The sequence below is a fragment of the Sorex araneus genome, chromosome 4 (assembly GCF_027595985.1).
Source record: "Sorex araneus isolate mSorAra2 chromosome 4, mSorAra2.pri, whole genome shotgun sequence".
Taxonomy (NCBI): domain Eukaryota; kingdom Metazoa; phylum Chordata; class Mammalia; order Eulipotyphla; family Soricidae; genus Sorex; species Sorex araneus.
In genome coordinates, this window is record NC_073305.1 from 173,387,839 (window position 1) to 173,410,864 (window position 23,026).

Consider the following 23,026-nt stretch of genomic DNA (forward strand, 5'->3'; position numbering starts at 1 on the left):
GGTTATTTCCCATCATCAGCCGGCGTGGGGCTATGGCTTAGTTGATAGTTTAGCAGCATATCTACAAGCAGTTTCTGGAACCAAAAGTAGTGCGCTGGTACCGGCCCCGGCTCGAGACTCCACCAGCATCCTGCTGTTCCATGTACATAATAATTTTTTTTCTTTATATCTCATTCCCACCAGGTTCATGTCTGCTTAATGGACATTATAATATGGCTGACGCCACGCCACATTTCTTGCCGAGAAAGAAGGATATTTCTTCTCCTCGGCTGGCATGGGGTTATGGCTTAGTTCAGTCTAGAGAGATAGCTACTACTTTGATTGCCTTCAATATTTCAACAAAAGACTTACTATTCTTGTTAGGATTTTCCCCCCAAAGTCCGACCCATTAAAAAGGAACCATTTCATATTGCTGATGATTAGATGACATTAGGTTGCGCGGCCGTGGCCGCGCGGTTTTGGGTTTCTGTATAAAGTCCAGGGAAAATTCTGCCAGAAATTACATCATCATTGCAAACTTTTACCCTTTTATGGTGCTCATAAGATGGAAAAACCTAGAGAGAGATACCCTTCCCAGCTGTCGCAGCCTGGCGTAAACTCTCAGTTCACATTCTGGAAGTATTTCAGTGGGCTACTGGTGTCCAAAGTAGCTCTTTTGGGCTCCTCCATCATGCTCGAGCGGCAGCAGCGGCGGAAGGGGGTTTATAAATTTTTTAAACTACAGAATTTACTTCACATTTCTATATGTGTGAAATTGTCACTATACCCATTATTCAACTAGAGTAGAATAATTTTATTATTGTTTGTTTAATATTAGTGAAAAAATGTGAATTTAATTTATGTTCTCTTTGCTAATTAAATTGGTCCAATTTTGACTTATTCTATCTATTACACTCATATCTGAGCTGTCTTTAATGTCATTTTACCTTCCTCCACAGAGCTTTTTGTAATTATATGTTCTGTGACAAGGTTTCTGAGCAATTATATGAATTCTTGGTTTTCATAACTTGGAGATTAGCAAAGACTTTATTGAATTAAAAACATTTCTTGAGTTATCTCTGCCTGATATTTGAAGACTTTTCATTTCATTTTACTTTATCTGATGACTATACGATGAATAAGTTATGAGTTTCCAAGGACATTACAAGGCAACAGATAGATGGTGGAAGGACAAATTAAAATTCCATGAAAAATCTCACTGTCCTTCAAGATATGCAACTGTTTTTAATTCAATAAAGTCTTTGCTAATTCACCAAGTTATGAAAAAGTTTGTTTTGGTTAATTTTGTTCTTCTTCATTTATTTTCTTTCTTTTTTGAAGGGGTCCACTCTCAGCAGTGCTCAAGGTTTACTCCTGGCTCTGTGCTCAGGCACTGTTCCTGTCAGAGAGCAGGGGACCATATGTGGTGCTAGGGATTGAACCCAGGCCTGCCTCATTTAAAAGACAATATAAAATAATAAATTTGAAATCAAAAAGATAAAATATCCATGATACATATTTAGAAACTAAGACTTAGCAGCTATACTAATACCAGATAAAATATACTTAAAACAAAATGACTAGACATAAAAAATGGACACTATGCAGTACATGTCCATCAAAAATATAATTGTAAGAATGTATGAAGTTAACAAAAGCATTTAAAATTTATGAGTAATATAGTAAAATATCAGACTTGAAGGTAACAATAGAAGTTCAAGAATAATAGTTTGAAGCGTAATATTCCACTTTTCAAAATGAATAAAGTGGCCAATAAATCAATAGGAAAATATTTCACTTAGACCATTATACTGGGTAGATCATATGCAACACAACCAAAGAAGCCTGTAAGTATAAAAAGATGAAAATAATACCAAATGTTTTCTCTGAAAACAATTACAATAAATTAGAAATAAAAAATAATTTTGGAAATACAAAAGTGAATGAAAAGTAAGCAAACACTCCTAAGCAGTGAATCAGGAACATATCATAAAAAAAAATTAAGACAGTTTTAGAATGAGGAACCAGCCAAATTATTCAACAGCTGGGAATTTGACTATACCTGCCTGACCAGATTCAGTCCCCTGCATCACATACTGTTCGAAGAGCACTGCCAAGAGTGATTCCTGGGCACAGAGCAGGAATAAGATCTGAACACTGCCAGGTGTGACAAGGAAGGAAGGAAGAAAGAAAGGAAGGAAGGGAGGGAGGAAGGAAGGGAGGAAGGGAAGAAGGAAGTGAGGGAGGGAGGAGGGAGGGAAGGAGGAGGGAGGGAGGAAGAGTGTAAGGAAGGAGGGGAGGAAGGAAGGAAGGAAGGAAGAGGAAGGAAGGAAGGAAGGAAGGAAGGAAGGAAGGAAGGAAGGAAGGAAGGAAGGAAGGAAAGAGAGGGGAGGGGAGGGGAGGGGAGGGGAGGGGAGGGGAGGGGAGGGGAGGGGAGGGGAGGGGAGGGGAGGGGAGGAGAGGGGAGGGGAGGAGAGGAGAGGAGAGGAGAGGAGAGGAGAGGAGAGGAGAGGAGAGGAGAGGAGAAAAAGAGAAATTCTTAGAAGGGCTAGGAAGATGGCTCAATGTGGTAGACTACAGGCACCAAGTTTGATTTCTGGCATCATATGAACCCTGAGCACCACTGGATGAGGCTCAGGTGACTCCAAGAACCATCACTGAGCAGCACTGAATCATGGGATCAAGCACTAGTCTTCAGATCTGGCACCACTGAGCTAAGTGTCATGTGGGTTGGCCCCAGTTTCCTGACCATAGCTGCAAAGACACCCCCCCCCCGCAGAAAAAAAGAACGTACCTAAAGATGAATGCATACCCAAACTTGTGAGGTGTGCTGCAAACAGCATTAGAAAAATAATAATCAAACGTGTATCCAGTTGAAAAGATCAAAGATCCTTCCTGAGCATTGCTGCCTGTGCCCCCCTTTCAAGTACCATGAGGTGTCCTTGGTGGTCCCTGGCACCAGAGTGCTCATTAAGTACCATGTTCATGGGATCTCACACAGAATGTCTGGCCCATTTGGACAAATTTCACTGGGAGTTTCCTGTTCCCCCAAGCACCACTATATGGGAAGTTCAAAATAAATCAATAAACACAATCAATTCAAATAAACAACTGAATATTCCATACCCCCCACAAAACTAAGAAAACCCAAAATTAATAGACAACATAAATCAAACAGAAGGAAAACAAAAGTTCGCTATTGTACCAGCGATACTAACCAAAGCCATTAGACAAGAATATGAATATAGACTGAAAGCATCCAGTTTGGAAGTGAATTGGTTGTGCTGCTTGAAAGACCTGTATATACTACTGATTTAGGTACTTTACTAGTATGTAGCATGTAAATTATGCCTCATATTTATAAAAGTCACATGGATCTTTATAAAACATGAGTTTATTGAAAATTGAATCTAAACCAATATTTTATGATTTGTTTGGCTTGTTCCTGTATGGCCTGAGCTTCTTTGCTCTATTATGGCTTGTGGTTTTCACGTTTCACATCTTAGGAAGTCACGTCGAGAAACATGAGGAGTCAATTAACTCGGGAAGTCCAGATTCTCATACCATCAGTGAGGGTCAGAAATCTTCAGGATCTTCCAAGCCATCAAGGAAAGTCAAAGAAAAGTATTCAGAGAAAGATAAGACAGTCAAAGAAAAACAAGCCCCTCGCCCTGAGCCCCAGGTGGGTGTGGTAATTTCTCTTATTGAAGACATTAATAAATTAAACTAAGTTTATGGATTTAGGTTTATTTAGTCTTACTTGTCCATTTCTCCTGAGTACCAGATTGTTAAATATTCCATCTCCCTCATGGAATAATTATTGCGTCCTTTCTCTAAGTCCTTCCCCTTAGGTATGGTTAGGAATAAATGAACTTCCAGTATAGAAGACACTGTTCTTGGCATTTAGATCAACTTAAGCCAAGTTCTCAAGAAGTAAAGAGCATAGGGGAAGTATTAGGCAGTTAATATAGAAAAGTGTCAAAACACCCAATTCTGAAAGAATAGTGTTCACTTAAAGAGCTATTTTCAGAAACTGTAAGTCACAATAAAAACACACCATGGTTAGTAAATAAAGTCTTTGTATTTCATGAATGGTAGCTGCAAAGTTTGGAATCATTCTGCCTCCAGTGGAAAGGGTGTTGATGCATACATATACTGCCAGGTTCAGGGACTATTTCTCACTAGTATCCCGAGCGACCCCTGGTGGTGCTTCATAATCCATCTGCAATTCTCCATGATCCATACGTCAGAGATGAAACTCTGTTATCTGTTTGTCCTTGATTCTACTTTTTTATTAAACCATATTAATTCATCCTTAATGTAGAAAAAAATATCTCAGAAAAGCCAAATAAACATTTCCAGTACATATCAGAAATGAAAGATGAAACCATTGAATATAGTTAACAAAGTCTACAGGTCCTGATTTCCTGACTGGTCAGCTACGTTCAGAATATTTTTTATATATCACGTGGAAAGAATACAAGTTTCACTGAACACCTGAGATTCTTCCAGCATCTCTTAAATGAAGAATTGCGTCCCATGGAAGTCACATCCATCTTCGTAGTGGACATATTCCCACCACTTTACATTGGTGGACTTATCCCCAAATTAAGATGCTAAAAGAATCAGAAGAACAGAAAAATGTGATTAGAATTGAACACACAGCAACAACAAAGACACAGAGGGGAAAATATTGTGCACCTTTCAAGTAGAAAATATTGTAAGGATAACTATTGGTGACAGGGCTAAGGCATTAGTTCAAGTAATGGGGAAAATATAACCCAAAGCTCTGCATTAATAGAGTTGAGAAACTGACTTTTCATTTCCCAGAATTCGCTGAGGGAAAAGGAGTAGCTGCCAGGGAAAGAATTATTCCATATTTATTATGGTTGGGACAAATTAAAGGTGCTGCTCTAGACTCTGTAGTTCAATAAATCTGGGATTTAATTGGTTGCATGAATCTAATGAAAGGAAGAGGAATTAAAATTCACGAAGTGGATTGTGGAAGAGCAAAGGGTATAGTGACTGAAAATATTAACTTTGCTGTCTCAGTAAACAGTTCATCAACTCTTCAATGTATTTCTTATGCAAGTACAGGGACCTCATTTAACATAATATAGAAATATGTATGTTGTTTCATATAAGATCCTAAACTAGCCTCTTAGGTACTATGGTAAACATATTTTGCCCTTTTATTGGCTTTTCAGTTATATTTTATTGGCTATTCAGTTATGGTATGGTAAAATGCCAAAAATGTTTTCAGAAACTAGTAATTTTCCTTGAGTCAACACTCACTATTTGGAAAATAACATGAGACAGGAGGACCTTAGAGATTCATCTGATGCTCCCAAATACCATGTAGAATTGAGGCAGAAAATTTGAGGCAAGACCTCTGACCCATTCTAGGAGTAGGGCAACAATAAATAAGTCATAAATCACCAAGACATGACAACAGAACAAGTGAGCAAAATTGATCCGGGTAAGGTTGCTTGAGCAAGAATGGAACAGTGTCACAGAAATGACTAGTAAATAAACATATGGAAATTGAAACTAATTGCATTAATCATTGTATTAATACCAACTATGCATACACTAGCAAACAATTGCAACCATATGTATCTTAGATGAAAACTGTTTCCCTAGAAATGAGGCCACCTCTATCTAGTCTTTTGAAGCTCCTTGAGAACTGCTTTTAAGGCTTGATGCATTACGGCAATAACCAGGTTTAGCCCACACACATAATTAATACTGATTCCCTTTCTAATCTCTCGAGCATTTGCATTTATGTCTTAGTCAGATTTCTGTAACATTGTGTACATGTGGGAAATATTGTCGAGTAGATGACAACTTGCTTCCAAATGAACCTTTGGCTAGATTTCCTATTAGAGTTCATAGTAACTCTGGAAATAAGATGTTAGGATAAAGAGATGAGAAACACTGATTGATATAGGCTACAGTGCTCCATGTATGGAAATTCTTGTAGTATATGATGATCTTTTGTCTCCTAGTGCCTAATTTTGACTCAATACTATGTCATGCCTGTCAGACAGGCATCTCAGGGGAGAGCTTGGCAAGCTCCCCATGGCGTATTCATATGCCAAAACTGGTAACAATGATGGGTCTCATTCCCCTGACCCTGAAAGAGCCTCCAATGTGGCATCATTGGGAAGGACAAGTAAAGAGAGACTTCTAAAATCTCAGGGCTAGGATAATGGAAACATTACTGAGACCGATCAAAAAAATCAACAATCAATGGTATGATGAGGATAATCATAACTATGTCATAGCTCTCCCTGGAGGTCAAAATGAAATGTCAGATAAAATTCAAGTGGAAGAGTTAAGGTACATTAAGAGAATGAAAGTATTGCACAAACATTAAGAAAAAATTGATTAATAAAATACATGAATGGATAAAACTGAAAACTGGCACTGTTGATGGCCTTTCATTCTATTCAAAAGGTCATTCTTTTCATTCTTCATAAAATTGTAATATTCTCCAATATATGGAGAATATATCTCAAAAATTAAAGTTCATCCTGAAAATTATTCAAATTAATAAAGATATTTGGATTAAGTATAAGATAATTTGAAGATACTCATGAATTCTTGGAATCCCAAAAAAGAGTTGTTTGAACAACATTTACATAGCATGAAAAGTATTCTCTTATATATATATATGCATATATATGTTACCTTCTTTTGTTTGCAACTGTTTTATCTTAGAATAATGTCTCTCTAAGTATCCAAGTGTCCTTTGTAATATAGCAACAGTTTATTACATGTTAGTAGTTGGGTAAAAATCATATGTATATATAACAATGTATTTATTCATTAAATTTCATTAAAAAATTGATACACTTTTTAATCTCTTGCCTTTTATGGATAAGTTTGTTATGAATATTTTATCCAAATATTTTTGTGAATATAAGATTTCATTTTACTTGGGAAATGATTAAAAATGAAGTTATGAAACAGCATGTGAAATCCAGCCTCTTTTGAATGGTGGAAACCATTCAACTCGATGTTTTTCACATTAGCAGTTGCCGCCAGCTCACTCCCAACAAGAACACCCAGATAAGCCACACTGGCTTTTGAAGTTCGTCACTGAGCACAGTGATGGAGAATTCTTAGAGGTGAAAAAGGACACAGAACGTGCTGATGAGATCCGAGCCATGAAACAAGCCTGGGAGATGACTGAGCCAGGAAGAGCAATCAAGGTCACTCTAGTTTGAAAAGTGGTTCCTTGACTTTTCATCGTTAAGCATGATCTGAAATAAGAACCAGGTGGTAAACCTGTTTGATCTTTCCTCTAGGACTGTTCTCTGAAATTTAGTCAAACATCTAATAACTAAAGTAAAGACCACATTTGGACTCATGTTGAAATGTTTCCTCCCTAACACCCAGATCATTTGCATAAAGCAAAACACATCATGATAAAACTTGTAAACCCAAACTGTCAAGACACATCCTTGTACATAGTCTGGCTTTTGTTTCACATCTGTCTTTGCATTCCCAAGTGAGAAAAATTTAGAATTTAATATACACTTTTATGTGTTTTGTGCAGCCACACACAGATTTGAAAAATTGTGCTGTGCTGCCTCTCGTGAAATATACAAAACTCACCCCCATCTCCTTTCCCGACATTAAATGTAATAGTAACTTATCTCCAGGGAGGGGTGCGTATTGCTATCTTAAAGATTTGTCGGTATCTCAGCTTGAGATGTGAACTTTCCTTCTCCCCTGCCCTTCTTCTCTTATGGTTCTCTAGTAAAACTATTTTACCTTTTCATAAAAGAGAACAACCATTGTCATTATGAATTACTACCCTTTGTATCTGCTTCATTTCCTAATGGGAACAATTCATAAGCAGCTCCAGGACTGCTTTTTCATTGGTCCTCAAAAGTAATGATCGAAATCATAGATAGTTTGCAAATCAAGTTAGTTTGGTCAAAATGCCTGTTGAGCAGTCTAGTCAAAATCTCTGTTCATTTACACGTGCACTCTTTGTTTTGAGTAAGATGAATATGCTCTTTCCTGTTGATAATGTTTGTATTTCAGGCAAGTCAAGCTCGTCTGCGTTATCTGAACCAGTTAATTAGGAAAGTACCTGATTATGACACTTCAGCTGAAAAACAAAAAAAAACATTGGATGAAGGTCAGTCAACCTTCCAGCTGCCTCAGAATACAGGATTGTTACTTTCATCGCTTAAGAGATAGTCTATGAATCATTCTTGGTAAAAAGAAAATCTTTCCAAACCTGTTTTCTATTGGATTGCAAAAAGCCAACGTACAGTCCTTTAAGAAAACTGCTTGTGATATTCTTTCCTTTAGCTGAGCAAATTTTCTTTATTTTTCCTCAAATCGACACCATCTCCTTATTTAAGAAAATATGAATCAGAGGCTGAAGCAATAGAATAGCAGGTAGGGTGCTTGCTTTGAACACAACTACCCAGGATCCCTGGCACCATATATGCTCCCCTGAGCACTGCCAAAAGGGATCCTTGAGTACAGATCCAAGAGTAAGCAAGACCTGAGCACTGCCAGATGTGGCCCCCCAAAATAAAATAGAGATAGAGAGTGAAAAAAGAGAAAGAATAAAAGAAATGATAAACCAGATATTATATCAGGACGTATCTAATTAAAAGGTAATAGTGTGAAAACTTGGCATCACTTTCCAATAACAACAATAATAGTACTTAAATCTGGCATTATTATAATATTAATAAACAATATAAATAAAAATCATAATAGTAAAGCAAACTACTGTTACTGTTACGAAGTTATTAGCTAGACCTGGAATTGTGTAGTAGAAGCTCTAACTTTACACCACACTGCAGCTCATTGAGGGGATCTGTAGACATTTCAGTTAGTAACAGGCATTCTATGGAAGTGTATCTTCTGGGGTGAGGAGATGGATAGGACAGCCAGTAATGTTCCAGGGTTACCTGCACATAACAATATTTCCAATTTTCCAATAAAGACACTGGCCCAGAATAATTTGCTCTATAATTTGCTAAGCTTACAAGCTACCCAAGGACAATTTGCAGACAGCTCTCCAGGGGACTAGTTAATGCCTTCTCATCATCAGTTGACTGCTGGTAACTGGACTTAAATCCTGTATGAAGGATGGAGAGAGTCACATCCGAAAACTCATCTTTCTACTTTTACATCAAGAATTTAATTCAGTAAGAACTTTAGAGACAATATCCCTTAACTTTTCCTATGAAGAGTCTATGTAACAAATACTCCTGTAATCTGGTTATCCTCAAATTGCACTCTTTAAAGTGCCTGAAGTTGATTATCTTACTTTATCCTATTCCAATTATGTGACAGATATTGCACTTTCCATTTAATTGATGAAGTGACAAAATCTCAAAGATACACCTTGTTTTTCCTATGTCATGTATCTCGAGAGCAATTAAGCTGGGATATGAGCGATTTCTAGTCACTAACATACTCAGATAGTCACAGTCTAATATAACATTGAAAACTCAGATTTGTCAAAACACACGCTAGATTTCATTATAGTTTTTTTTTTATGGTGTATGAAGTAATAGGCAAGAAAGTGAATTGTTTCACTGGATAGTTGCTAAAAGTGGCAAGGAAGTTTTAGTCAAGATTTGAAATAGAAGAGGATGGACTTAATTCAGTACAACAGGGGCAGATCAGGGTGTTTTTGGCCAGTAGACGGGGTGAAGTCATTGGATGATTACTTAAAGGAACTTTATTAGCTATCAAAGGTCATGGCAGAGAAACTTGATTTTTTATCAAGGAGTGGAATGAGGAAGAGAAGCATGATTGAATTTCAAAGATATCAACCAAGGAGCAGGAGGCTTTTTGATAAGGTAGTTCAGCAGGATTCTTCAAAAATATTGCTAATGTATTTTTAAAAGACATGGAGGAGAGCTGGTGGAGAACAGGGATTAAAGGACCTAGACCATTCCCTATACACATATGCAATGAAGTCACAAATCCTAATTGCAGCACTTAGTTAATTCCTACATGTATAGTCACTTAAGAATCACCATCAGAAAAAATTATCAATGACTAAGTTATTAATCCTAAAACCCCATTTCTCTTTCCCTGTCATTTCTTCTCCTGAGGTAATTACTATTCTGCTTCTGATCCTTCATTTTGTCTGTTCTTGAACTTTATAAATCCGGACTCATAAAACATTTGCTTTACGTACTTTTCTATTTCTTTTTCTATCAGAATTAGCAGGTGTTGCTTGCAAGAATTCATCTCGTTTATCTAAATGAAATTTCCTGGAAGAAATGTTCCCTTAACTCTCTTTATGTCTTCTATCAATCTTTCTCTAGGAGTGAACCAGTTTTACTCTGAAAAACACATCTTTGACCACTGAGTGTCTGTCTTTCATTTTGATACTCTCCAATCTTTTAAGAACTAATCGATTGCCACCTTTTTTTCAAAGCATTAAATCATATGCGGTTGAGATGTAGGATGGAGAAAGTCTGCATGACATGCATATTGTAGTTGATGTAGCAGTTTTCACAGGCATTTTGATCTGAAGAGGGGGGTAGAGTATAACAGCAAGGGGAAAGGAACACCGTCTGGGGTGGGAATTCATGAGCAAGAGCCCTTTGCAAATTTATTTTAAGGAGAGTTTAGACATGCTCCCACCCACAGGACTTTCTCCAGAAAATCCCATCCAAGTACAGTCCTCACCCAGGGCAATTAAGTGCATTTCTTGCCTTCTCCCAAATTCACCCTAACAGCACTTCCAAGGGTTCTGAGATACCATTACTCAGAATGGTAATGCTTTGTCCACAAAATTCTCTATTTTCATATCTTGTGGCATCCTTTGGATACATTAACTCACCTCAGCATCTTCTGACATCCCAGTGATTGTGTTCTAAAACATCCTGATCTACACAACACATTTTCCTTTTTACTTTTAATAGCAAATTCATTATTTTTAGCTTCTAAGATGTTGGAAGAGAAAAGTTTTCTTCTTTTTTAAAAAAATATAGTTAAGGTAAACTGGATTAAAATACTATTAATATTCTATGTTTTTGTTCAACAAATTTACTGCACTATTATTACTAGCAAAGTGACTAAACCTTCCACTTATTTTTCTTTTTTTACTTCTGATAATCCCAACTCTGCCCTCCCCCACAAGTTGGTAATTCCAGCTCTGTAGTCAAAGGCTAAGTGTATCATCATTAAATATTATAATGACATGCTCTCTATTCCTTTGCTCTGCTTCCATTTACTCCACATGTGAGTGAGATCATCTGGTATTTGTTGCATTATGACTTATTTCACTTGACAAAGCTCTCTAACTCCATCCACATTGTAGACAAAGTTAACATTCTATCTTTTCTTATATCTCTGTGGTATTTTATTGTGTGCATATACACCACACCTTCTTTATCCATTATGCTGCCATTGGACATTTATTTTCATAATGTGGACCATATACTCATTACTAACAAAGAACATCATTACACATATGTATTCTTTCAAATGAATTGTTTTGTGTAGGATTAAGACAAAGGAGTGGCATCACTGGATCCTATGGTAGTTCTACTTTTAACCTTTTGAGACATGGCCATGGAAGTTAAGGCAAACCACACAATCCTACCAACAGTGACCAAGTCAATGCTGGTTCTTCGGGTTGTTTTGATATATACCATTCTCATGGGCTGGAGCAATAGCACAGCAGTTGGGCTTTTGCCTTTCACATGGCCAACCCAAGTTCGATTCCTCTGCCTCTCTTGGAGAGCCCGGCATGCTACCGAGAGTATGGAGCTCGCATGGCAGAGCCTGGCAAGCTACCAGTGCATATTGGATATGCCAAAAACAGTAACAATAAGTCTCTCCATGGGAGACATTACTGGTGCCCGCTCAAACAAATCGATGAGCAACGGGATGACAGACCATTCTCATAGTATGAAGTGAGAGCTCACTGTCATTTTGATTTTCATTTCCATGGTAGTAAATGATGTTGACACTTTTTCATATGACTATTGACCATCCTAGTGTTAGAAGAGAGCATTTTTCAATGGTACATAAGCCACAGTGACCTTTTTTTTGGTATAATATAGTTTTATTTTTTTAATTAAAGTTGTTATTGAAAAATGTCTTTACAGATTCATTTGTACCTCAAGGAGAGAATCTCTCTAAAGGACTCTTGGTATTTCTGTCTCTAGGGATATCCCATTTAATTGATTCCTTTGCAAAGAACTAATTGAGTATTCCATGGTAGGCCTGAATCAGCTACTCACCCCTGAGTTGCAAACCCTACTTATTATGAGTGAAATGTGTGTTCTAATGGATTTACCGGTCCTTGAATTCACTGCTCATGGCACCCTTAACTCTCACAGATTTGCATCTTTCAATTATACAAGTATCAGTAATACAATCTTTCTCTTTATTTCTTTACTTCTCGACTTGTTCGGAACCCAGGTAGGAAGAGAGGGAATTTATTTTGGAAGATAGTATTCTCAGACACACCAACAACGCTCCCATTTTCAAAATTACTAAATTAGTTTGAGAATTATGAAAAAGATTGTTTTACTAGAATAATAGTAAATTCTGATATTTTTGAACCAATTCAAAAAGTTGAAAGTCAGTACTCACTTAGAGTGGTAGTAAAACTTACTAGAACCATACCCTATATAGACAGGGTACTTTGGGATACACTATCCCACTTGAGCACCTTTGAACTAGAAAGGAGATATACTCCTTTGTCTGCCTCAAAAATGATGAAATTGAGAAGTGACTCACTAAGGACAGGAAGCTAAACATGACTCAGACCCTAATTTTATTGATTCTACCCATTCTGAAACCTAATTGATCACTAATTTTTCCCCACCCTTAGTTAAAGATCTGAAAGATGAAATTATAACCAACATAAAGTCTCGTGCATGTTTATAAGGCACGAAGCCATTATTTGAGTAGAAAAAAACATAGAATGCAGCCATTATTCTTCATACTTGGGTAGTGTGACACTTTGGTCATGGTATAGACTTCAGTCCCCTGCCTGGAGTCCCAAGCAGGGGTGAGGGACTCACACTGTAGCTCACTGCCCTCTCTCCTGCATCCTATTTCTTCACAGCTTTGATGACCACAGTCCTCAGACATTTGCATCAAAGTTCATGTAGCTATAAAAGAGTGTACTCTGGGGGTAGTGTGAACTGGGTAAAAAGTATGGAGGATGACGAAGAGTGAGCACGAATGGAGCACCTAGGTAAAAAATCCTGTTCTCAAAAGAAGGAAAAGAAAATTCTTTAAAAAAAATTTGGGGGGCTGGAGCAATAGCACAGCAGGTAGGGCGTTTGCCATGCACTCGGCCAACTCGAGTTCAATTCCCAGCATCCCATATGGTCCCCTGAGGACCACCAAGGGTAATTCCTGAGTGCAGAACCAGGAGTGACCCCTGTGCATTGATGGGTGTGACCCAAAAAGAAAAAACAATTAAAGAGTTTTTGACATTTCTTAAGCATGATACAGTGGATTCTACACAGTCATCAAGTGCAGCTTCTCTCCAAGAACCTGTCTGCCATCCTGTAGTTCTAGACCATACTGTACTGCTTTCAACTTCCTTTTAACAGCTGAAGGAAATCTATAAAATGCATTGAAATTGATTAGATAACAAAGTTTCAATATTAAAATTGATAAGATTTAAAAAATCAAGTTTTTAATGTGAAAATTATTGTCTTACACAAGATTGTGATGTCCTTGTCTTAGGATTTACAAAGCTGTTTTGTTGCTAGTTGAGCCTTCTGATTTTTTCTGTTTTTGTTTGCTGAGTTTAGTGGCTTTTTATGTTACTTTTCCATCTCGTTTGGTGTGCTCCCATTGGAACTTCAGTTTTATGTAACTAGGAGGTGTTCATGGACTTCAGAACCTATGGTCTGGACCAATGAGTTGACATGGCAGTGATCGTGGGAGGTGGGCATGGTTGTCGAGATTTCCAGAAGTATGATGGGGGAGGCTGTCTGCCTCCATTATAAGAAAACTACAGAGTTTTCAGCCTAGACACCAAGGTACCTGAAATTTTTCCCGCTCTCTGCAGAGAGTATTAGTGAAGCTGTGAAGCTGAGTGCTAGACATGGCTGCAGCAGTGGGGTGTGAGTGCAGCTGCCAGGGCTTTTTCTGGGTGAGTATCTGGCCCACCCCTATTCTGGGTTCACCCCAGAATTTTCAGATGGGAGAGACCAAGTTTTCCCTTGAATTTTAGCTGTTTGGCTTGAAGCTCCTCAGAGATTTAGTTGTGAGTCAGTAGAGCAGGGCTGATGAGTCAGTCAACATGGAGGCTGCTCATAATATTCTTTAAGTGATCTAGAAAAACGGAACAGTTGCTATGTTAGATTCAAAATCATTAAAAAAAATCATATATTGGGCCCAAGTGATCATATAGCAGGTCTAATGCTTGCTTTGCACACAGTGGATGGGATTCCATCTTCGCCACTACATGAGGTTGCCCGAGCACTAGTGGCTGATCCTTAAACTCAGAGCCAGGAGTAAGCTCTGAGCATCACCCTCCATGTATGCTCTTCCCCCCACCCCTAACAAAACAAAATAAAATTCAGTTCTTGTTTGGTTTACTCGTAGTTTATGGCAAGTATATATCAGTATAAAAGATTCCATCTAGTTTGACTTTTAGTGTTTACTTATAAACTTTACTAGACTGAAAATGTCTTGAGGTATGCTGTTATGTCTAATATCATTTTTATTTATTACATATCAGTATTCACATTAAAATTGTATTAAAATTGACAAGCCTATGCAATGTTTTTAAACAGAAAATGTTTTCAATTACAAAAACTATTTTCGACAACAATGAGATATAAACATAATAAATTAAATTTCTGAAAGCTAGAATTGATCTGTTTTCTTTTTATAAACAGGTCTTTCTGGACGATCCCCAACAATAGAATTTACACCACAACTTATTCATAAAGAGCTAGAAAAAGTAGACTTAAGTCAGTATGTACGGTGAGTTTTTAATAAGCATAACTAACATAGATATCTACACTAGCATAATATTGGATATATTGCCAATAAGTGGTTCCTAAACTATTGAATACTTAAAATAAAATATTTAGTATGCATTGCACTGTAGCACTGTCATCCCATTGTTCATCGATTTGCTCAAGTGGGCACCAGTAACGTCTCCATTATGAGACTTGTGATTACCATTTTTGGCATATCGAATACAGGTAGCCACAGGTAGCTTGCCAGGGTCTGCTGCTCGGGCAGGATACTCTTGGTAGCTTGCCAGGCTCTTGGAAAGGGACAGAGGAATCAAACCTGGGTCGGCCACAAACATAAAAAATAAAAATTTGTTACTTGTCATCTTGATGTCTTTACTATGATTCCTAAAAACCTACATATTTAGTCCTACAGTAAGAGGAACACAGCACTAAAGCCCTTCTGAAATGAAAGGGTAGAAATAAAATGAATGACATCTTCCAGAGAATGAACAATCTCTTAAAGTGGATAGTTTCTATGTCAACCTTAAATAAAGTGTTTTTTTTTTAATTTTATTGAAAAGCACACAGGGCTCAATATTTAGTATACCTTCAAAATATCTAATTTCTTCAAAATACATTGTTTTCTGAGCTGGAGCGATAGCACAGCGGTAGGGCATTTGCCTTGCACAAGGCCGTCATGGGCTCGATTCCTCCGCCCCTCTCGGAGAGCCCAGCAAGCTACCAGAAGTATCTCGCCTGCATGGCAGGGCCTGGCAAGCTACTCATGGCGTATTTGATATGCCAAAAACAGTAACAACAAGTCTCACGATGGAGACATTACTAGTGCCCGCTTGAGCAAATCGATGACCAATGGGATGACAGTAATACAGTGATATATTTTATGTGACTAAGGAGCTGCTAATATAATTTTAAATTAGGTTCTAAAATAGATTTCATCCAAGAATTCCTCAAATAATTGATTTTAATGTTTTACATGAAGGAAAACAGATACTGATTCTATACTGCAAACAGAAGAGCTCAATCAGCAGTATGCAATGGAAAAGTCAGAGGAGGTCCATCAGTTCCGACAGTACAGGGACAGAGTACTCAGTGTTCGAGATACTGACCAAGAGCAACGGGGTAGAAAAAACAGTGAAGTCCTGGAGATGTATGCAAGCATGCGGGTGAGTCTAAAAGAACTTACCCTAATCACAGTTGGAAAATCTGTCTTATTAAAAACAAATTTATAGAATCATGTAGGAGATTTAATTCTGGACTGAGGATTTGATTTTATTGGTCTTTATGCTTATTTTGATTCTGAGCCTTGCTGGTTTTTGTTGTTGTTGTTGTTGTTGTTTGTTTTTGGGTCACACCCGGCGATACACAGGGTTACTCCTGGCTCATGCACTCAGGAATTACTCCTGGCGGTGCTTGGGGGACCATATGAGATGCTGGGAATCCAACCCAGGGTTATTATGAGTCAAAATTAATTTTCTGTTCATATATAGTTTAGACAAGATCAGGTACATTCAGAGTTGGTATGGCCATAGAAATGGGCTGGAGCGACAGCACAGCAGGTAAGGTGTTTGCCTTGCACATGGCCCACCCAGGTTCGATTCCTCTGCCCCTCTCTGAGAGCCTAGCAATCTATCGAGAGTATCTTGCCTGCACGGTGGAGACTGGCAAGCTACTCGTGGTGTATGGCATATCACGCATGGTAATATGCCAAAAACTCCAGCCCTTGACTTGCTGTTTTTATCACTATTCGTATGTTTTGTGATATAGTTTGAGATTAATGAACCATCATGATGCTCTGCTCCAATTTTGTCTCAGGATTACGTTGGATATTTGGAGTTTTGTGAAAACAGTAACAAGTCTCATGGAGACTTTTCTGGTGCCCTCTGGAGCAAACCGATGAGCAAGGAGATGATAGTGATACAATGACAGTGATATAGTTTAGATTCTTGAAAATATTTTCAAGTTTTTTATACTGATGTACTTATATAATAATTAATGGAAAACACCTCTAAGAATGTTTTTCTCAGCTAGGCTATCACTCTTATTTAAAAGAGGACTAAAAAGACTTATAAAGAGCTTTTCAGACAAATAACAACCAAATGAATCACTTCCAAACTTGCCTCAGAAAGTACGGGAATATTAACAGTAGGAAAAGATATTACATTTGTAAGCACGAGGATACTTTTAAAAATCACATAAAATGTGGTTCTGGGGCCTGTATTCAATGCGAACTATAATAATTTTAATGAAACTTAAAAATAGAACAAATGTCACAGAAATTTTTATGGAAGAACAAAATAACTCCAAATATCCAAGGTAATCCTGAGACAAAATCAGAGCACAGCATCATGATGGCTCATCAATCTCAAACTATATCACAAAGCATAGCAATAGTGATAAAAAAACAAGGCAGGAGCTGGAGTGATAGCACAGGAGGTAGGGCATTTGCCTTGCATTTGAGATGCTCTTGAAAGCATTCCACACTGCTCTCTTTCTTCCTCCTGCGCAGTTCTGGCACCAAGTCGTTCTTCATGTTGAGTTCTCGACCTAGGTACACATAGTGGCTACGTTCGGAGATATTCATTCCATTAAGAGCAAATGGAACATCAGGGACGAGTTCGTTTTTCATGAACATTGTCTTGGTGAGACTCAGCTGCCGTCCGACCTTTCCACACTCAGAGTCGAAGTTGGCCAACATTTGTTCCGCTTGGCTAATGTTTGGTGTTATGAGAATAATGTCATCAGCGAAGCAGAGGTAGTGTAGTTGCCTACTGTCTATCTTCACTCCCATTCTTTCCCATTCCAATTGTCACATGTTCTCGAGGGTGGTAGAGAAGTGTTTCAGTGAAATGGCATCACCTTTCGAACCCCTCTCTTTATGTCAATGATCACTTCCTTGTAGAATGGTGAGATCCAGGTGGTGAATCCGTAATACAGTTTGTGGACGATCTTGATGTTCTGAGTTTGAATGCCCTGTTTGGCTAGGGCTTCGATGACGACTTTAGTCTCAACAGAATCAAAGGCCTTCTTTAAATTGATGAACATTAGACAGAGTGGCATCTTGAACTCTCGAGAAACTTCAATGAGCTTGGTCACTGTGTGGATATGGTTGATGATGCTGAATCTTTTTCGGAACCTGGCTTGCTCGCATGGTTGTCCTTTGTCTAGTGTTCTACCTATTCTATTCAGGATGACTCGAGTGAACAACTTGTAGACAATAGACAACAGGTAGATTGAACCATAGTTGCCAATGTTGTCAATGTCTCTCTTCTTGTACAACAGAACAGTCCTGCTGGTTTTCCATTGGGACGGAAACTTGCATATGGGCAGGTAGCGTATGAAGAGCTAAGCAGTGTATTGACAAGTACTGGTGGCAGATTCTTCAGGTGTTTGAGTCTGACCTTGTCTGGACCAGGTGCAGCCAACCCAAGTTCAATTTCTCCATTCCTTTTGGAGAGCCCAGCAAGCCACCATTAGTATCCCGCCCTCATGGCAGATCCTGGCAAGCTCCCCGTGGTGTATTCGATATGGCAAAAACTGTAACAAGTCTCACAATGGAGGCATTACTGATGTCCGCTCGAGCAAATCAACGAACAATGGAATCACAGTGATCACAGTGATACAGTAAACATGTTTAACTACACATTTCAATGTGTAAAAACCTTTATAAATTTAGGGTTGTTTTTGGAAGGGTGGGTTTGTAGATTTTGTATTTTGATTTGTTTGTTTTGTTTTGCTCTTTATAAATTTGAGGGTATCTTAGGGAGATGTGTTTGTGAGTTTTGTGTTTAATAATTTTAGTAGCAAGAATAAAGTTAAAGGGGCCAGAGTGATAGCACAGCAGGTAGTGCATTTGCCTTGCACGCAGCCGACCCGGGTTCAATCCCCGGTATCCCATATGGTCCCCTAAGCACTGCCAGGAGCAATTCCTGAGTGCAATGCCAGGAGTAACCCCTGAGGATCACTGGGTGTGACCCAAAAAGCAAAAAAAAAAGACAGAATAAAGTTAAAAATGACAAATTGGATAGGTGTTATTTGGATATTTTTCAACTTTATTCGAAGATATGGTTTGCTAGGGCTCAACTATGTGTAGTAACTTACATTGATCACAATTAATATTGGCATACATAGGGCTGTGTATTTTTGTAACAAATATTTAAACTAATTGAAAACAGATAGTCGCTCTTTCAAAGTCCCTACTATTTCTTCTTCCTCTTTTTATTCTTCTATTTACCATTATGCAACCATATCATGTACCCTTTTTGCTTATATCTTATGTGTCGATGAACACACGAGACTAAAACCTGATTTTCATCATTTCTCAATAATTTCCCCACATGAATCTATTGGCATTAAATTCGCATATTTTATGGCAAAGAAACCTGGATCAGTGGACATGATTACATTCTTGGGTTTTTGCTTTAAATTAGGATGCCTTAGATGATTACCGGCAAAAGGTCTTCAGCATTCGGGAAGAATACAGAAACAAGCTATTGGAAACTGAGCGCCTAAGGTTGGAGGAGTTAGCTGCACACGAGGCAGCGATGCGGGCAGAGACTGAAAAGAAGCTCCAGTCCGATGCACAGAAGAAAAAGAAAAAACAGAAGAAATAATCAGGAGCTGTCCAACCCGATCTCTTTGAAAGAGAATGTGTTTCTTATCCAATTTGTGATGACCTATGACTTTGTCTATAGATGGAACACTAAGCCAATTAAAAACAGAAGGTGCCCTATCTTGAAAATAGTTTAGGCATGTTAAAGTTAATTTTTTCTTAGAAACTACTTTTTGAAGTCATTAAAAGTTAGCTTGAAAAATTTAATTAAAGATTGCCTTATGATATTTAGATTACAATAAAACTTAAGTTGCTCATTTTGGACTATAATGTAAGCTTTCGTTAAAACTTAAATCAACAGGGGCCAAAGGGAGAGTGACGTGGTTAGGGCTCTTTCCTTGCTCTCAGCAGATCTGGTTCAAGCCCTAGGACCCAGTATAGTTGATAGAGCCTGACAGAAGTGGTCCTTGAGCACAGAGCCAGGAGAAAGTGCTGAACACAGGTGGGTGTGAGTCCCAAACAAGACGAAACAAAAGTCATAATCAATGGGAGCTGGAGTTGGTTAAAGGCAAGTGGCAATTTGCCACTACATGGATGGATATGGAAAGTGTCACGCTGGGGGCCAGAGCGATAGCACAGCGGGTAGGGCGTTTGTCTTGCACGCGGCCGACCCGGGTTCGATCCCCGGCATCCCATATGGTCCCCCCAAGCACTGCCAGGAGTAATTCCTGAGTGCAAAGCCAGGAGTAACCCCCTGAGCATCGCTGGGTGTGACCCAAAAAGCAAAAAAAAAAAAAAAAGTGTCACGCTGAGTGATGTGAGAAGAGGAAAAGGTACACAATGAATGATGTATCTCATGTGTGATATGAAAAAACATAGGCAGGAAATAACAAATGCCCAGGGGCAACAATGTGAAAACTGGTTTACAGAGTAGAGCATACAATAGCGGGGCCAGGGTAGGGAGGAGGGGAATTGTAGTGAAGGTTAACACTTAGTGGTAGAGGGAAGCAATACTGATGCAGGGAGTGGAGCTGGGAACAGGGTAAGAAAGAAACTATCATTGACAATATTGTAAATCAGGGTGCCTTGATTAAAATTTTAAAATACAAATTATTGAATGTGTTCATTAATTTGATTGCAGTTATAATTTCACAAAGTATCACTGGCACTGTCACAGTCATCCTGTTGCTCATCGATTTACTCGAGCGGGCACCAGTAACATCTCCACTATGAGACTTTTTATTGTTTTTGGCATATCAAATACATCACGGGTACCTTGCCAGGCTCTACCGTGCGGGCAAGATATTCTCGGTAGCTTGCCAGGCTCTCCGAGAGGGGTGGAGGAATCGAACATGGGTCGGCCACCTGCAAGGCAAATGCCCTATCCGCTGTGCTATGGCTCCAGCCCTTCACAAAGTATACATATATAGTTTAAGTAAAATATAATATGTAAATATCTAAGTATACAAAAGCCAATAAAAATAAAGTAATAATCACAATAATAATTATGGTGTATTGTGAGATTTATAAATAAATATAAATAAAATGCATGACATAACCATTCAAAGAAGGGAGATGTAAGTACATCTTTGCAATGTTTTTAAATAGAAAACGTTAGAAATGCATTCAAGTGAGGGCTGTGACAGCTTCCATAAGAATACTATAGTAAAATCCAAAACAAAGGTAAGATGTCATTAGTGAAATGCAGTACTCATAAGTCGAGTAATCAAAACATAGGTTGGAACTAAAGAAGGAAAAGAAAGGAAACTGAAAAGAACAGAAAAACATAAATAGGCAATTGATTTAGCAAGGTATTTTATAGTAAACGCAAAATACATTTCCTAACTTTTGAAATAAGGAAAAAAACTAAATTATTATAGTGAAACACTATACCTATCAGTAACTAACAATAAAGTAGCTTCAAATAGGACTTATTTGCAGTTGATTTTTAATTGTGAGTCAAGTATTTGGCATATGACTGCTATTGGTTCTATTTTACAAAATGTTTAACAACCCTTGATAAATTTCCAAAGATGGTAATATCTAGCCTTCTTTTATTATACACAATAATTATGTACCTGAAATCACTGTGTCACTGTATCATTGTCATCCCGATATTTATCGATTTACTCAAGTGGGTGCCAGTACATTCTCCATTCATCCCAGCCCTAAGATTTCAGAAGCCTCTCCTTTCTCTTTTCAGGGTCAGGGGAATGTTATCCTGTTATTGTTACTGTTACTGTATTTGGCATATTGAATACACCACAGGGAGCTTGCCAGGCTCTTCCGTGCAGGCAGGATACTCTCAGTAGCTTGTCGGGCTCTCTGAGAGGTATATATATATACATATATATGTATATATATATACCTCTCAGATATATATATATATTTCCCTTTATGATGATGTGTCGCACAGCTGCGAAGTGGTCACACAGTCCAGGAATATGTTCCTGAAATACTCGGTAAAACTCAAAAGTATGTAAGTAATAAACCCTTTGGTTTCATAATCTTTCAGAATTAGACTTTGGGTTATCACACAGATTTTACAATACATAAATGATTGGTCAGTCAAGTCATTTAGGGAAAAAACTAATTATTTGAACATGACTTTCAAAAATTGAAGAATATCTAGCCAGCAGTTGTTCTCCCCATTATTGAAAAAAAATGCTTCCATATATTTTCTAAATATTCTCTTGAGATGACCTTGTCTTCACTGAGCACACTCTGTCCAAGAAGAATAAGAATGAAGATTGCTGAGAAGTATCATCTGTGGATCATAATTACTACATGACTTTATTAGAAATGATAACCATATAAATGCCCTCCATTGGGCTGGGTCAGCTAAGTAAAGAATCATCCATAAAATATATCACAGTTCCTTCCATCTGGGCACATTGCCTTTGACAGAGGATATAGCCTCGCACTCACTTTCTTTCTACTTACATCTGCTACCATCCACTTCTTCATTTCCCCCGAGTGTTCAAAAATCATTTTTATTTCCTGTGGCTTTTGTCAGAGCTGAAAATAAGTTCTCTTTGGTGATAAGAGACCTGCCTTTCAGTCAATAATAACAATCCCCAAGGTAGCTCTGGTGATAATGAAACATTATTGTAATAGCAATTTAAACTAAGGCAATTTACCTATTACCTCCCAGACCTCTACTGTACAATAGTATTGTGGATATTTTTTTCCAAACCAAAGTGTCTACTGGGTGTTTTAAAATATATATATAACGAAAAGAAATCTTCATTTAAATAAAGCAGTAAATTGCTGACAACTTCAATAAACTTAACTGGTTGCTATTCATCAAATTAAAAAAAAATCAATTTTCTCAGAGTCCCTAATTGTATACAGATAATTTTTATGCAGATACATATTGAATAATATTTTGTATCAGCTGATATTTATCTTTCACTTGTGTCTCATTCAAAAGAAACCCTCGTCTCCTTGCCCCTTCTAAAATAAGAAAAGAAGTGGTTTCAAGAACCGAAGAGTAATTGAGTTTGTCTTAGAGAAAGAACAATGTTCTCTACCA

The 23,026-nt window shown here is 37.9% G+C and overlaps 1 protein-coding gene across 1 annotated transcript in view; it reads left to right on the plus strand.

Moving 5' to 3' along the window:
* Positions 1 to 20,207, plus strand: part of ADGB (androglobin) — a 182,455-nt gene extending 162,248 nt beyond the window's left edge. The window contains 6 exon segments of the mRNA XM_055136319.1: positions 3,486 to 3,661; positions 7,020 to 7,196; positions 8,038 to 8,134; positions 14,856 to 14,943; positions 15,922 to 16,105; positions 19,370 to 20,207. Coding sequence (XP_054992294.1) covers positions 3,486 to 3,661; positions 7,020 to 7,196; positions 8,038 to 8,134; positions 14,856 to 14,943; positions 15,922 to 16,105; positions 19,370 to 19,552 — 905 coding nt within the window. The 3' untranslated portion in view covers positions 19,553 to 20,207.
* Positions 20,208 to 23,026: the final 2,819 nt, after the last annotated feature.